General features: G+C 41.9%; 1 protein-coding gene across 2 annotated transcripts; it reads right to left on the reverse strand.

Annotated features, from left to right (window-relative positions):
- Positions 1 to 6: 6 nt before the first annotated feature.
- Positions 7 to 13,444, reverse strand: ivns1abpa (influenza virus NS1A binding protein a). Of its 2 annotated transcripts, none has more exons than XM_023394545.2 (15): positions 13,263 to 13,444; positions 8,189 to 8,477; positions 7,819 to 7,952; positions 6,976 to 7,145; positions 6,785 to 6,860; positions 6,499 to 6,672; positions 5,256 to 5,381; positions 3,555 to 3,665; positions 2,746 to 2,887; positions 2,253 to 2,477; positions 1,826 to 1,947; positions 1,422 to 1,548; positions 1,168 to 1,299; positions 402 to 575; positions 7 to 270 (listed from the first exon to the last, which is right to left on the reverse strand). In XM_023394545.2, the coding sequence occupies exons 3-15, from the start codon at positions 7,927 to 7,929 to the stop codon at positions 8 to 10; spliced, it is 1,953 nt and encodes a 650-aa protein (XP_023250313.1). In that variant the 5' UTR covers positions 7,930 to 7,952; positions 8,189 to 8,477; positions 13,263 to 13,444; the 3' UTR covers position 7. The 2 variants fall into 2 exon arrangements, with proteins under 2 accessions (XP_023250313.1, XP_023250314.1); XM_023394546.2 differs by lacking the exon at positions 13,263 to 13,444 and adding an exon at positions 8,970 to 9,049.
- Positions 13,445 to 15,302: the final 1,858 nt, after the last annotated feature.

Genomic DNA, 15,302 nt, shown 5'->3' on the forward strand with positions numbered 1-15,302 from the left:
CCCCCCTTCAATCAGAGAGGGGAGACAGGGGCTTGGCACAGTCGTTCCACTCGTCTGTCTCAGGGTTGTACACCTCCAACGTGTTGAGGAACTCGTTCCCGTCAAAGCCACCCACGGCGTAGATGGTTTCGCCCAGCATGGCCACCCCTGCGTTGCTGCGTGAAGATGTCATGCTACCCAGCATTCTCCACTCATTGCGAGCGGGGTCATACACCTCCACACAGCGGAGTGCATGAGAGCCATCGAAGCCACCAACAACAAACAGTTTTCCTGGACAGAGTGAGAGACATCAACATCAGAGAACGACCTCTTTTTTCAACATGAAACTTTGTCAGCTTCCCACATGACATGATGACTTATGAATGCTTCAATCAGCGTACATGTTTTGTTCGTGGGCTTACCTGCATGGACGGCAACGCCGGCTCCCCTGCGAGCGACGTTCATGGGAGCTATGAGGGTCCAAGTGTTGTTCTCAGGGTTGTAGCGTTCCACAGTGTTCAGGCAGTTCCACGACTCCGCCCCTCCAATCACATACATGAAGCCTTCCAACTCACACACTGCTGCCTGGTGCCTCCCTGGAAAAAAAAAAAAAATTGCTTCATGAATACAATTTTTCATTTCTCCTCAGGGTGCAAATTTCACTAGACTAACAGCCTTCACGCCCATCAACATGTTGAAGTTCCAACCTGTGAGCAGTCAGTCATTACTACATTATTACATGAGTAGACATGTAATAACATAGTAATGATTACCAAGTACTCATGGGTCAGCATGTGCCCATCTTCGAACTCTGCCTTCATTTTGATCTCAACTACACTCCTGTAAAGTTTCGTGAATATCTTGCACAGTTGTGATGCCATCATGGTGACAAAATCTGTTCAGATTTATAATCAAAAGTACTCAACACTGTTACAGCTGGTAAGACTACAGGCTGATCTTTGATGAACTGTGATCCTACTTTAAGTCTCATTCTTGAACATAATGCTCTCTCTGCTCCAGCAATTTAAGTTCCCAGAGAGAACGATATAAGCTCCACTTACGTATATTTAAAGAAAACAAACAAACAAACAAACAAACAAAAAAAAAAACACAAAGACGTGTCTCAAAAATGTGTCTCAAACTTAATGAAATGTGGTGGAATATACATGGGACTGTGTGGACACATACTGATGTTGAGGGAGGCACAGTTGGACCAGGTTTTGGTCACAGGGTCAAAAGCATCACAGTTCTTCAGGCCCTTCTGCCCGCAGGGGTCCGACCCTCCCACAACATAGAGTTTGTTGTTCAAGGAGCAGACACCTTTAAACAGAGAAGACAGGAATGAACTAAACCAGATACAGAGTTAAAAGAGTCTTCTTCATTTTTCTTAGAGATCATGATATGCATCAATCAGCTAATTAAAACTTGCGGAAGGGACTGACCTGCATTGCAGCGGTTTGTCCTTAGCTCTGGTACTTGAGCCCACTCATCAGCATGTGGGTCGTATGACTCCCCACAGCTCAGCTCGTCAGAATGCCCATTTGAACCTCCAATCACGTACAGTTGACCCTGTGAGAGGTTCCAATGGACAAGTCATGAGGTGATACATAAATGTGACACTAAAATACTCTTTAAATTTTTGTTGCCTTATATACTTGGGACCTACTAACATTAAGGTAACTGAATTTAGAAACCAAACTATTTGAACAGGTAGCAGGTAAGTATTTGCACAAGACAAGTGAAACCTGTTTGCACATGGAGTAGGTGCAATTCTAGGCCAATATTCAAAGTGTCACTTTATTGTAGAGTCAATAACTCTGAGATAAAGATGAATGATGTACTGTACCATGAGTACAGCCATCTGGAATCGAGCCCTTGGAGTCCGCATGGGAGCGATGAAGGTCCAGCGGTCCTCTTTGGGGTCATAACACTCAACAGTCCTCAGACACTCCTCTCTGTTGTAGCCTCCTGCAAGATCAGGAAGATGTACCAGGATCAGACTTAAAGAATACTGTGTTTCCTTTGCACTTTTTTTCTCCCCATATTTAAACAGAAAATAAATGGTCAGCCTGACTAAAGAAGTTTACAAAAACCAAGTTTCAGTTCAGGCATTGATGCTACACAAGGAAGTGAGCACCTTAAGGTCATTTTGTCACTGAATATTAAGTCAGGAGTGCATGTAGCTATAGAGTATGTGAAGAAGGACCTACATATAACTCTACCAATGATATACCTCACACGATAACAGATTTTAATCTTGTCGTAGCACCAACCTGCTGCGATGAGTCTTCCATTCAGGGCTGCAGTGCCCAGGCCGGAGCGAGCATAATGCATGGGAGAGAGTGGGTGCTCCTCCAGCTCCTCAGGCTGAGCCTCAAAGCTGAGGCTCTTCATCAGGCAGGGGGTGGCAGAGGGAGAGGTCTGAGGGCTGTTGCGACCATGCAAGAAGATCACACACAGCACACTGTCCAGCACAGCCAGACACAGGTAGGTGTTGTCTGGAGGAAAGATTTAAGATTTTTAGTCTCTTGAGGACGAAAAAAAAGGTTTTGAGATTAAGCTCATAATTCTGGGAGGAAAAAATAAACTTAAACAAATTCCAGAAGTTAAATCCAAATAGAGATCCTATGCCTTTTCAAGTAAAGTGGTTTAGTTTTCAAGTCTTAAAGCCACCAGACTTTTGAATTTAATCTCACCTATTGCTATTGTGCAGCATCTGAGAGACCTGTGCACATACAGCACATGTAATTCATAAAACACACTCACTTGTAGTCTTCTCAGAGGCAATGTACTTCCACTCTCTCCTGGCGGTCTGTTTGGGGGCATTTGCTGCTTGGTTGGAGGGCGACAGGCTTCCTGAGGAGCTGCAGCTCATCTGTCTCTGGGTGCTCTCTCGTACTGGTTTCTTCTGCAAGAGCACAGCGCAGCTACAGAAGCCAAGCTTGCACCACAGGCCCCCCCGTGGCTAAAACCACCTAATAATACCCAACCTACGCTTTGATCCAGCTGGTCTAATGTAGACGTGACATAATGAACCTGAATTAATCTTGTCCCGAGTATGTACTGAAATCTCAAGCCATCTGAAGCCAACAACACAGCACTGCAAACTGTCTCAGACCACGCTACAGCACACAGTTCAGTCACAACTCAAAAATACTGTAGAGGGTTAAAAAAAAAAAAAAAAAAAAAAAAAAAAAAAAAAAAAAAAAAAAAAAAAAAAAAAAAAAAAAAAAAAAGGCAGAGACAGCCATCACTGCCCACACCCAACTGGTTGAGATTAGCTTTAAAAAAAAATAAAAAATAAAAAAAATATCAAATATGGTTTTAATATGTGCTCAACAGCATAGCCAGGCAGGCATCATAGCTCATTTCTTGCTAATCTACAGACATTAGCTTTTACATTGTGGCTAAACTGTGCTATTAAATGAGCCATATTTACTTCAAGCCAGGCACAGGTTGTGTAGTATTTTTATGCATGGCCAGGCACAAGCTGTACAGTAAAGTTACACACTGCCAAGCTCAATGTGGTAGAGACTTCATTTCAGTGAAGCCAGGCACAAGCTGCTGTTGAGTACCTGCACAAACTGAAGGTGGTCCTCCTCGCCACCAAACACCTCACTGTGCCCCTCAATCACCAGCCCTCCATCCACCAGTTTATGGTCAGGTGAGTAGTACAGCGTTTGCACCTGAAAGACAAACAGGAACAACACACCTATGTGGCTGTCTCCATGGCAACACACTGAGAGCCCCAGCATAAGGGGGAGAAAGGGGGAGGAGGAGGGGGGGGTGCTGTGCTGTGCAGTGCTGTGAAGAGAAGGAGGGGGGGAAGGGAACGAAGGCCTGGATCATCAGTCCCTTGAGTGCAAAGCTTCCTTTAAAAAGACAAACGCTGTTGCCACTGCAAAGAGTGGGTTAAATGTTTGAACTCAAGAAGGTATCTGACAGTGACTCTTCTTAATTTGCATCTAAAAAAGAGGGAGCTGGTGATGAATTAAAGGCTGCATCTGGAAAAATCTTCTGAAGAAAGAAGAAGAGGATGATGAGGGGCTGCATGTGGCCCTCTTTCCCCCCTGTGCTGCTTGGAAACCGGTCCTCTAGCTGAAGAAGTTGGTCATTGTGATTGCAGCCACAATAGGCTGTCAAATCCAGATGACTAAAGACAGTAGTGTTGTTGTAACAACCATCAAGCTATTGCTTGAACATTACAGATTAAATCCAGGTTTCATGAGAGATTAAATCCAACAAGAAATAAAAGCAAAACTACACTTGTTCTGCTGAGGCCAGACAAAATAACTGAGGAAATAGATTGAAGTCACTCGGTTGTCCATCTCATGGGAACATTTTAGAAGAGGATAAAAGGAAAAGGCTCCTATAAGATTTTAGAATGTGAGAAGTGCAGAAGGTTAACAATTAATTTGTTGTCTTGCGAAATATATTTTTTCTCTAAAGAAATCACCATGCTTGTGTGAAATGCCGTTTTCTGTCCAATGCCCAATTTGAGTGTTTCTTGAACATAACAGGATAGATAGACCTGTATTAGCATGCACTCTTATGTGCTGCAAAGGGACATACAATTAATTCTATTTGTTGCTAAAGGTTTGAGAAATGTTTTCTTTTAAATGCAGAAATGGGATGCATCTGTATGTATGGCATGGACAGATGGGAGCACAGTGTTGGCTGCAAAGAGAGGCTGCTGAGAGGCAGTAGTGCTCCTCTCCTCCCTCTCTTTTCTCTGACTCATTACCCTGGTGGCTCAGTCCTGGCTCCTCAGTCTGGTCTCCTGCTGCTGCTAATAAACCTACAGGAGAGATAAATCAATGGGGAGGAGTGCCTGTTAGTGCTGGAGCAACAAACACGCACCTGTTCAGATAGTAAAGTGGCAGTGAGACAGCAGAATCAGGGGTCAGACCTTTGAGAACCTGTGTTTTTGTGTTTCAGCGGAGAACAGCACTGTAATACTCAGATGGGGTTGTATGTAAACCAACCACATACCCAAAAGAGAACAGTTGAAACAAAAAACAAGAGCAAACAGCAGCTCTTTTTGGCTCACCTCTAATGTGTAGTATGGGTCAGGGGTACAGAGTTTCTTACTGCAAAAACCTCAACAAATCACAGGGAAAAAAAGAACAGTCCTGACATAGCAGCATGACAATGGCATGCTATTTCTATTCCAGTCCCCTTAATGACTTCTTGATGTCAAAAACAGGAGTCAGAAGGAGGGGAAGGGGCAGGTTAGTATCAAAGATTGACCTGAGAGTTGCATGACTAGTACTGACCTCCTCCATCAGTTGTTCCAAATGGTCTCCATTCTCCCAAAGGCTACGCTGCACCCAGTTGAGCACCTTTGAGTAGAGCTTGCCATTGCTGGGCAGTGTCAGGTTGTCTTCTAGCATTACTTCTAACTGTAAACACAGTTAGAAACAGGAGTTAGATTCATGCACAGCAGGAATAACGCAAATCAGTACCATGACATTTACTACCAGAAAACTTGATCTTACTGGCTAATTGCTAATTAACCTGAGCCTTAGGAGCACTTGACTCATTACTTTGTTCCTGGATGAAATGTATTTGAAATGTCAAAAAGAGGGAGGGACTGGTTTGAATGGTGAAGACCCAAGTTGCTGTTTTTTGTCTTCTCTTCAAATAAACGTAATTATTTTCCTTTGTTTCTTCAAATGACCTAAGGGGGACTCCAGCAATTACCTAATGGGCTAAACAGCTGTCGGTCATTGATCATAATCATCAATGCAGGCCATTTAACAAGTTTGTGGTTAACTTTACCATTGGATTTTCACTACGAACTAGGACTGCAACAAACAAATGGTTTACTAATAGATAATTGTTCCAATTAATCACTTTTTAATTTGGGATCTTTAAGTTTCCAAAATAAATATCAAGTGTCAGTGTTGGTCCAAAGTGATATCTTCAGTTTTCTTTGGCCCAATACTCAGGATATTCAATTTACAGTGACATATTTGAGAAGCTGTAATTAACAAATGTTTTATGTTAAAATCCTAAATCAGGGCCCTGATTAATGGAGGCCTAACAGTAAACATGTTTAGGTTCCAACCCAACACAGCTCCAGGTGATTTATCCGACTTAAAACAGCCTCAGACAGTTGACTCAGTAAAGTACCTTGTGTAGTCCTCACATTGAACAAAAACCTACACTATGTAACCCGCCTACGACAAGGCCTTAATATTGCATATGTCTAAGCCCCCTGCCCTTAATACACTCTTAGCTGGCTTTAGCAGTAGGAAAATCTATATGAGGCACACCTTCATACTAAGTGTTGTTAATCTCATGTCAAAGTCAGAAAGGTAAAAATACAAAGCTTAAGCCAGCATTTGTTATTCAACACAAGACCTCCAACACTGGCTAGAGCAAAGAGGGACTAAAATAGACAACTGCCAGCAACCGGTAGCTGCCTGGTAGCTTCATGATTAAAGAAAGGCTCCAACTCTAAATTAGGTATCAAGTACTTGTACAAAAGTCTTATATTATAATTTTATCTAGTACCTTGAGGCGGGGAAGTTTGAGGAAGTCCTCCTGTTCAGACACTTCCAGTAGATGGTCTTGGATAAAGGCGTCGACCTTGGCCAAAACTCTGGCATCTCCCATAGAGCTGGCAAAGTTACGAAAGGAGATGGCGTTCTGGGAATCCATCTTAGACAGCAGGTAGTCGCCACAAATCTGAGAAGTGAGTGTGAGATGTTGTAGTAAATTACATGTTTAATTTCTGCATTTTGAAGGATCAAGTTAAAACTCACTGGATTTGAATCGAGGCACACAAACAACAACATACCTGTTTGACTCGCTCCATCTTGAACCTTTTTGCTGCCGAATAAACTTCCTTGACCAGCTCTTTGTCTGCCTTTAGTCTGTGTTGTGCACAGAAAACAAAGAAACCGAGGCTGTAAATCATTTTCAAATGTTGAGAATTTTGCAATGATAAGATCAGGGACAAAAAGGTCAAAGGCCAAATGTGCTACTAACTGGGCGGTATAGGCATAGTTGAGCAAGATCTCCACAGCCTCTGGGTCCAAGTCCTCAAAAGTGACATGTGAGACTCCGTGAGGCTCAATGTCACTATTAAAGATCTCAAACAAGTAGGGACTGCAGCAAGCCAGAACAGCACGGTGAGCCATCAGCTCATGACCACACACCTGGACAAATGAGGAGAGAAAACAAACATTTAAATAAATTTAAATCAAATTTAAATGAATTAAATAAATTGTCTATGTTCTTAAAGGACGACACTGATAGAAAACAATGATGGGGTCAAAGGCAACTAAAGAAATCCATGATATTGATCTGCAGAGAGAGTCTGCCTATCATAAAAAAGCAACATGATCAGTAGTTAAAAATTAGGAGTTGAAAATTATTAGGGATTAGATCCTCTTGTTAAAATAATGCGACTTCCTGATTGGCTGCAAAAGTCTTTCCAAAAGGTCTTATACAAATGGTGGGAACAGGTTCTCACACTTGAGGTATGAGAGCAGTGGGAACAACAGAAAACATCAACATAAATGAGTCTTTTATTTTTAGTCTCCAAGTTTGACTCACCTGGAATATGAACAAAATAGATAACATTCATCACTCTGCCCCGTGGAACTATGCAGCATATCTCTTTAACTAAACACAAGTTTAGCTTGCTCGGACATATTGTGCGTCTCAAACTGTTTTGTATTGTCAAACATGTTTTAACATTTTATCCTCTACGCTGACCTTGCCGCACTGCTCTTATGTTTCACAAAATGATTCAGTGGTTTCCCTGAAAAGTGCAACAGCCCATGTCTGTGAGTGTGTGTGACTGTGTGTGTTTGCATCAAACCGTACCTGCAGTCTAACATCACAGAACTGACCACTCTTTCTCAGAGCATTCATTTTGGCCACAGTAGAATCCAGGAAACTCTCATCCTCAAAGATTAAATAACCATTTGGAATCATCTTGGTAAATTTTGATGGTATGCCTGAAGAGGAAAGATAAAAAAAAAAAAAATTAAAAATTAAAAAAAAAAAAGAATGATTCTTTTATACATAAAACAATACTACCCAGCATGCTCATCTTCTGCACCCTTTCCAACATGTTTTCAGCTGTGCAACATTGTAATAGCTGGCTTTATTAATTGATGACCAGAGAGAGGATTAGGATTAGGTGCCTGTAATGTGCATTATAATCTGTCCTATGCATTAGTCATGGCCTTACCTAATACAGAATAATGCAAATCCAGGGAAGTACCACTGCTGAGAGTAGAACAGGAACCAAAGGTAGGCAAAGCAGACTGAGATCACAGGGGAACTTAGTCTTCTTCACCCAAGGAGAGGGATGGGAATTTGTTGGAAGAAATGCCAGTCGACTACACGGGCGTGATCAGTAGGGAGAGGGGGATCAGCCGCACGGACAAACTATCAGGCTTGAAGCGACTGTAATCAAGTCCTTGGGATCCCGTTGGCTATAGAGTTGTACTTATTCTGTGTTGGTCATACATTATAACCTAGGGAAAAAAGGAGAAAGGGGACATGAGTTTTGTTAATTATTCTTACGTAGAAAAAGGCAAACATCTTATTTTGAAATTCATGCTGCCTATTCTTGGCTCTCAGGCAATGCTAGCATGAGTCAGGTCCACGTGGTAAATCAAGGCGACCTCGCGCATGGGATGGCAGATGAGAACACTGTCCGCCCTCCCTCCTCCTCTTCCACTCTTTCAGCGTCCTTTGTACAAGCCAAACATTTTCCAAACATACACATAGAACTCACAATGTTTCCATATTCCCCACATGCATACAAAATTCAAGGACAGACGATCTGATTCAAGATACATTGACTTCATCTCATTATCCTCATCAAGATCAGGAAGAAAACTGGAATTCTGCATTTTATTCCAGTATGCTGTACACCAAAAGCCATACAGTGTTGGTAGCTAAGCCCACACATTTGATACTCCTCCCTTGTAACAGCCTCCATTAAGCGCTTCAAATCTCCACACCTGCTGCTACGTCCCACCAGGCAAAGCAAGACCGTTTAATCCGTCTCATGCCTTCAGCTCTGTCTCCACTCTCTCTGAAGCAAGGCCACTCCAGCCCTATCTTATGTGACAAGCCCCTTTGGCTGGCTCCTCCCTACAGGGACTCTTTCATTCAAGCACTGACCTATAAGGAAAACACAGCAGGAAGGAACTTATGGCAGCATTTCCAAAGCCAGTCATTGGTTAGATAGAGTGATGGTCTGGTTTTTTATGCAACTGCAAGGCTGCACTATGAATTCTGGTTGGCAATCCTAGGTGCTCCATAACACATGTAACCATGGGCCGCAAGCCCCACCCACATATGCATGTCACATCCAATAGATATCATCCCACACCTCTCCATCTCAAGATATCTTATTCCGCTATTTACAGTTTGGATTTCACTAGCCATAAAGCTTAAAGGCAGCTCAAAATGAGCAAAACAAAAGTGCACTAAATTAACTTGTACCAACAAAAATGAACACAACTGACCTTACTTCAGGCCTAACCACATCACCATTATGCCATCTGCAGACAGAAGCTCCATAAATAAATTACACTGCAATTCCAACATTTTTATCACCATCTCAGATGGGAAGAGAAGACAAGACAGACCACAGCAGCTGCCCCAGTGTGAAACTGTATCCACACGCCATGTGACAAGGCTTTCCTCGGTAGCCTAGCTTTGTGTGATTTACTCAACTGCTGCACATGTAATGTACTTGACACTATCATCTGTCAGGTTTCAGATACCAGCATATGAATCATAGTGTAAGAAAAGAGGCATTTTACAATCTTCTACTCAAGCACACAGCGAGAATATAAAACAAAGACTTTATAATTAAACTGATTCTTTAATCTTGTGGGAGCATTATCTATAACCTTTTATTGTCCAGCTGCACTAAACATAATCCATGAGTAGACTTCAGTTTATATAGTTATCTGCTAGCACAATACAGACAATGTAAAAGACAGCCAGAGTGACATTGAAGCAGGCTAACAGTACACTCTTTGTATGCTGCTGAAATAATAACCATCTGCTCCACAGTCAGATGGTTTGGAGGTAAGGTATACAAACACATTCTTGCAAACCCAGGTCCATTTGTGACAGGCACTTTTGTACTGAAGTAATATTTTTCTATGAAATTTGTTTTCATCTGACCAAAAAAAAAATGTTTGGGTTGTAAGACATCGGCGCACTTCGAATTCAGCGACAGTTATTTTCTGCTGCCATGAGCTATGCCATTTCAGTAAATAATCCCTTTAACAGCAGAACATGTTGAAAAGGGGACAAGCAATTGCTTTAACAAGAAAATCACAATGCCGCCAAAATCTAGCTTTACATATTTCCCTCCCAGATAAAACAACATTATGCAAGGTGATGACTTGTGTGCCACTCATCTGAAACTAATGTCTATCCAATATTTAAAATCACCCACATAGTACAAATACATGTACTTAGCCAGATCGAAAAAACAAAATACTCAAATCCAGTGACCCACTAAACTCGAAACCACACTGCACAGCGGGAGCTTAATAACCACAAGTCAAGTATCAGAAGGAAAAAAGGAAGAATTATGTTGAGATTGTACTATTTAGCCTCACAGTTTTTAAACTCTTTTTTTATCCCTTTACCCTTTTGACGACAGTTACACAGCACAGTGCGAAGAGAAAATAAAAAGGACAGAATGTACAAGTAGTGGGTGATGCCAACGTCACTGAAGGGGGAGAAGGAATAAAATGAACTATGAAAAATTTATTGGATTGCTCTAAAAAAAAAAAAAAAAGGTACTTTGCACTATTTGACAACACTCACCGTTAGCAGAATTTTGTTTGACAGTTTTCTATCCGAAGCCATGCGAATGACAGTTAAACACACACTGAACATTCAAGGGCGTCATACTGCTCTACGGTTATGGGTTTGGCAAAGATGTGTGAAAGGCGGTAAAACTACCAAGATAAGACTGCTGGGATGCGTGCCACACATTTTGATGGGCAAATGCGCGAGCATGATGGCACGTCTTAGAATGTAGTCTTTTTGCAATGCACTCAACTGTATTTTCAGTAAGGTTGGCATGGCAAGCTATAATTTACCCTGTCCGTGTGTGGATGGAGGGAACACTGACCCAGTTTTGAGTGCTTACGCAACATCTGGCAGAAGACTCCTTGTGAAGGCTCAAATGCTGAACTCCTCCACATGGTTCCACCACACTTGCCTGTTGCCTTGTTTCCTTCTCTCTTCAACACTTAACCAACAGGCACTGCCAGGCAAACTATGCCGTCAGTTCTCTAGATAATTCTTTCTTAATACAGAGCTGCTGCCGTAATCACAGCTGTGATATGAATATTGTATAGTAATCTTCTAATAATATTAATCTACACCATCACCAGTGTTACTTTGGGAACCAGCAAACAAGAACTAAGGTATGAAGTCTGGCTACATGAAAAATGCTGTGTTTAGCATACCACACACTGCATATGTATTAAATGGTTTCTTTCTAAGGAAATGGTTAGCCCTTTGGTCACTTCTGTGGGCCTAACATTCATAAATGAAAACTAGACTGAGACTGAGAATGGTGAAATAACAATTATCCAGATCAGGTCAGTAAGTGAACAAATGTTATTTATACACAAAACTGCCAGGCAGACTTTGAGCTGGATATGTTGATCTATGGGCATGCGCTTAACAACCAGGGAACAAAGAAGAAAGAACAAAAGCCTGAAAGAGAAAGAGTGAGATTGTTCCCAAATTTGTCACAGAGGGTAGCTCTGAATGTATTTTCTCTCTCCATTTTTCCATCTGATTAGTCAGGCACAAAAGTGCAGGTCTGACACTTAACAATCAATGCTTGTTTGACACCCCTCCAGTGGTGAAAAGAGGCACTGCCAGATTTCCCCCAGTCTTACTGTGTGGAAATTTACCACTTAAATTTACCACATCTTGAACACCTTGCTCTAATAAGACCATGAGAAAAGTGAAGGAGGAAGCAAACATAACATACATACTGACATACTATAATAACTCAAATGCAACAACAGATGACAATGAAAATGAGGAAAAAGTCAAATCCGTTTTGAGAAATCAGAATCACCCTGCCCACATTCAAAAACTAGAACTGATTTTCCTCGTAATTAATTAAAATATGAAAATGTCTGAGCATTACGACTTAAGATCGTTAAAATTTTAGAAAAAAAAATCTCTATTCATAAAATCATGAATCTACAGTGTGTTATTTTGGGAAATTTCCACGTGGTTTCCATCCTCACAACCGGATTAACAGAACAGTCGGTCAAATACTGCCATGGCACAAGGTAACATGGAGCCAGGAGCCTATTTTCTAAAGCTCTTCAGGCTAGCCGATTTCCTTAACTAGACAATCGATACAGTACCGCCGATAATGCTCAACGTCGACAGCAAAAGTGAGGCATCAATTTTATGTCAAGACTGGTCACAGCCCATAAAATCTGACACAATATGGCACTGAATGGAGGGTGAGTAAAGGACAGGATGTACCCATGCTACGTTATCCACCCTGCCATCCCCCAGTGGGCAAGTCTTACAATTGGACATGTATTCCATGTTTGTCCATTCGCTGCAAAGCAATGCCATTCATCTCTCTGTCTCCTCCTCTGGTGGAGTAATGTACTAGGGCCATGATGTCTGGCGGTGTGCCAGAAGTAATTTAGCTGCTCTGTACATGCGTCCCGCCACCAGAAACTGGGTCAGGAAGAACAGACAATGCAAACACTTAAGCTTAAAAGCGAGGCAGGTATGTAGCTGGTGCCGAGCAGCTAGCAGCCTGAAGAGGGATGGAGACGCTTGGAAGCTAGCGCATGTTAGCCTACTAGCGTGACAACCTGCTGCTATGGGGAGCCATGAGACAGTCACACCGGCTTGATTACCATGGCGAATACATTCAGTCGTTGTCATGTGTCCCTATCCAATGCGAGAATTAGCTTCCGGTAGCTGGCAATGTGAGCTAAACATCCGTGTCGTTAATAATCTCTAAATGTAACGTTATGCGGAAAGTGGCGGTTTGTGTGACGTTGTTCGCGCCAGTAACGTTAAGAGGCGTTCATTTCCAGTAGTTTCCACCCAATCTAAGCAAAGACACCAGTTTTCTACCATTCATTTTATGCCATAATTAATATGTGGCTAAAGAATGATGGCCACATAACCACCTACTGTAACCAGTAACTGATTTCATGGTTTCTCCACGTGTGACTTGACAAAGACACAAAACAGCATAATTTAGACAAAAATCAAATTCTTACCTGAGGCGTTTGACAACAAACGATATTAGACATATTTAATGCGAATTCAGAGTTGGTTGGTTCTGGTAAAAGCAAAGACGCAACGCGGCTATAGGCACGGCTGGCTCCGGTACTGGTAGGCGTCTGTTCCCGCTAAATAGGAGAAGTACGTCCACTCTCCTTCTAGTCTGGAATAGCTCTGACAGGATGGGGGCGGTGACAGTGAAGCGCGATTACGACAAAAGCTTAACGAGCGCCACGCTGCCTGTGACGTAAGCGACAGTGGGCGGTCCTATTTTGCCTACCGGAAGTGACCAAATCCATCCAGGGTGAAATACAGTGTATGGGGGAATAAATGGGAATAAATGTGAAAGTTGATGTTGGTTCTTGTGTTGTTTTCTTTCAGAAAATAATTTACCAACCCTCAAAAGCTGAGATACAATTCTGTACAGTCACAGTAAAAGGTGGAAAAAGTATTCAGCTCCTTTACTGAAAGTACAGGTTCACACCTTTTTAGGCTGTATATATCAGACACCAATTAGGTACTAAAATGAATCTTGAAGTAGGTTTTGCCTGTCCTACTGATATCAGCCATAAAACATCTTCCTAATGCCATCTCAATGGAAGTGACAATGGACAAAATTCACAGTCCCTTTTATCCCTTTTTTATCTGAAGTGTACATGAGCCTTCAGTGGTCTGTATTACACAAATCAGTTTGGTATCTTCCAAAGTAGCAGTAGTATAAAATTTCCTCTTATTGTTACAATCCTTTGTCTGTCTGATTCTACTGCATTCAAGTCAGTTGAAGGAAGGAAGGAAGGGAAGAAGGAGGGAACATAAAAGAAGAGAAGGAAATTGGATAAATAAAGATGCACAGAAGAATGGAAAGAAATTAAAACAGATCTCAAAACATAGTTCTTGACTAGATGTAGAAAGTAATGAATAACCAACTTTGCCCTCAAACATGACGTCAGAGTGCAGGTGAGCTTTAACAGTGCCCCAGTGTCTGCTTAGTAGGATTCAGCAGCTGGGCTCAAGGACACCTCAGCAATTGGATGTTTGCTTAGTTAAATCAAAGTCCACTTGGTCCTGGGTTTAACCTGTGGCTAGAGTTGTTCCTCTGCATTTTGCTTATTATGTCTGTATGGAATTCTCCTTTTACATTTGTTGTCTTCTGTCTTTGAATCCAACAGCTATGCAATTTACACTATCAATGTGTCACATTTCATGTCATATTCTCCACTACATGTCTGTGTGAGTCATGACAGCATGCTGGGACGAGCAGCACCGCTGCAAGTCGTTTGATGTCCATTAAGAAGGAACATCCAGGCTAAACCCTCTCCACAGACATCATCATAGAGGAGTAGGCACCCATTCACCTGCCCTGGCTAAAAAGAGCTTAGTACTACCTCGGTACGTCAGTAATTAGATTAGAGGATAAGAATCGCTTCAATACCAATGTGTCAGTCAGCTTTTGTATCTGTGTGTGTGTGTGTGTGTGTGTGTGTGTGTGTGTGTGTGTGTGTGTGTGTGTGTGTGTGTGTGTGCATGTCAGTATTTGTCTGCATGTACTTGTCTCTATACTATGTAATTCACTGCAGCAGCACAAGACCATTTAGCCACAAACCTTAAAAGCAGGCTAACCATTGTGTAGAAAACCACAGTGATAACAACCAAAGCCAGGAGTCCAGTCAACACAGATTAGGTTTATCAACACAAAGTAATCTCTTCATAACAGTTCTTGTGCTGGTATTAGTACCACAACACTTTGTGCCTCCATCCATGTGCGCGTGACATTCCTGACAAGGTGAAAGACGTTATACTTGGCTCATGGTCAAGAAAATGAATGGCTGGTTGCCATGGATGAACACCTGAATCATATTTCACCTCTGTTTGTTTTTTTGGGGGGGGGTTTTGTAGCTGTGTCTATATGTGTGCCTGGACTGTAGAGGAAGCACCTCCATATACACAGCCCAGGAAAATAAAGGTCATGTCACCTAAGATGTTTTCAACAAAACAATTTGAAGTAGATACAGTATGTCATCAATGATTAATGTCTG

This window comes from Seriola lalandi, unplaced genomic scaffold (genome assembly GCF_002814215.2).
Source record: "Seriola lalandi dorsalis isolate HSWRI2012SDOR001 ecotype SW California unplaced genomic scaffold, Sedor1 jcf7180002054949, whole genome shotgun sequence".
NCBI lineage: Eukaryota > Metazoa > Chordata > Actinopteri > Carangiformes > Carangidae > Seriola > Seriola lalandi.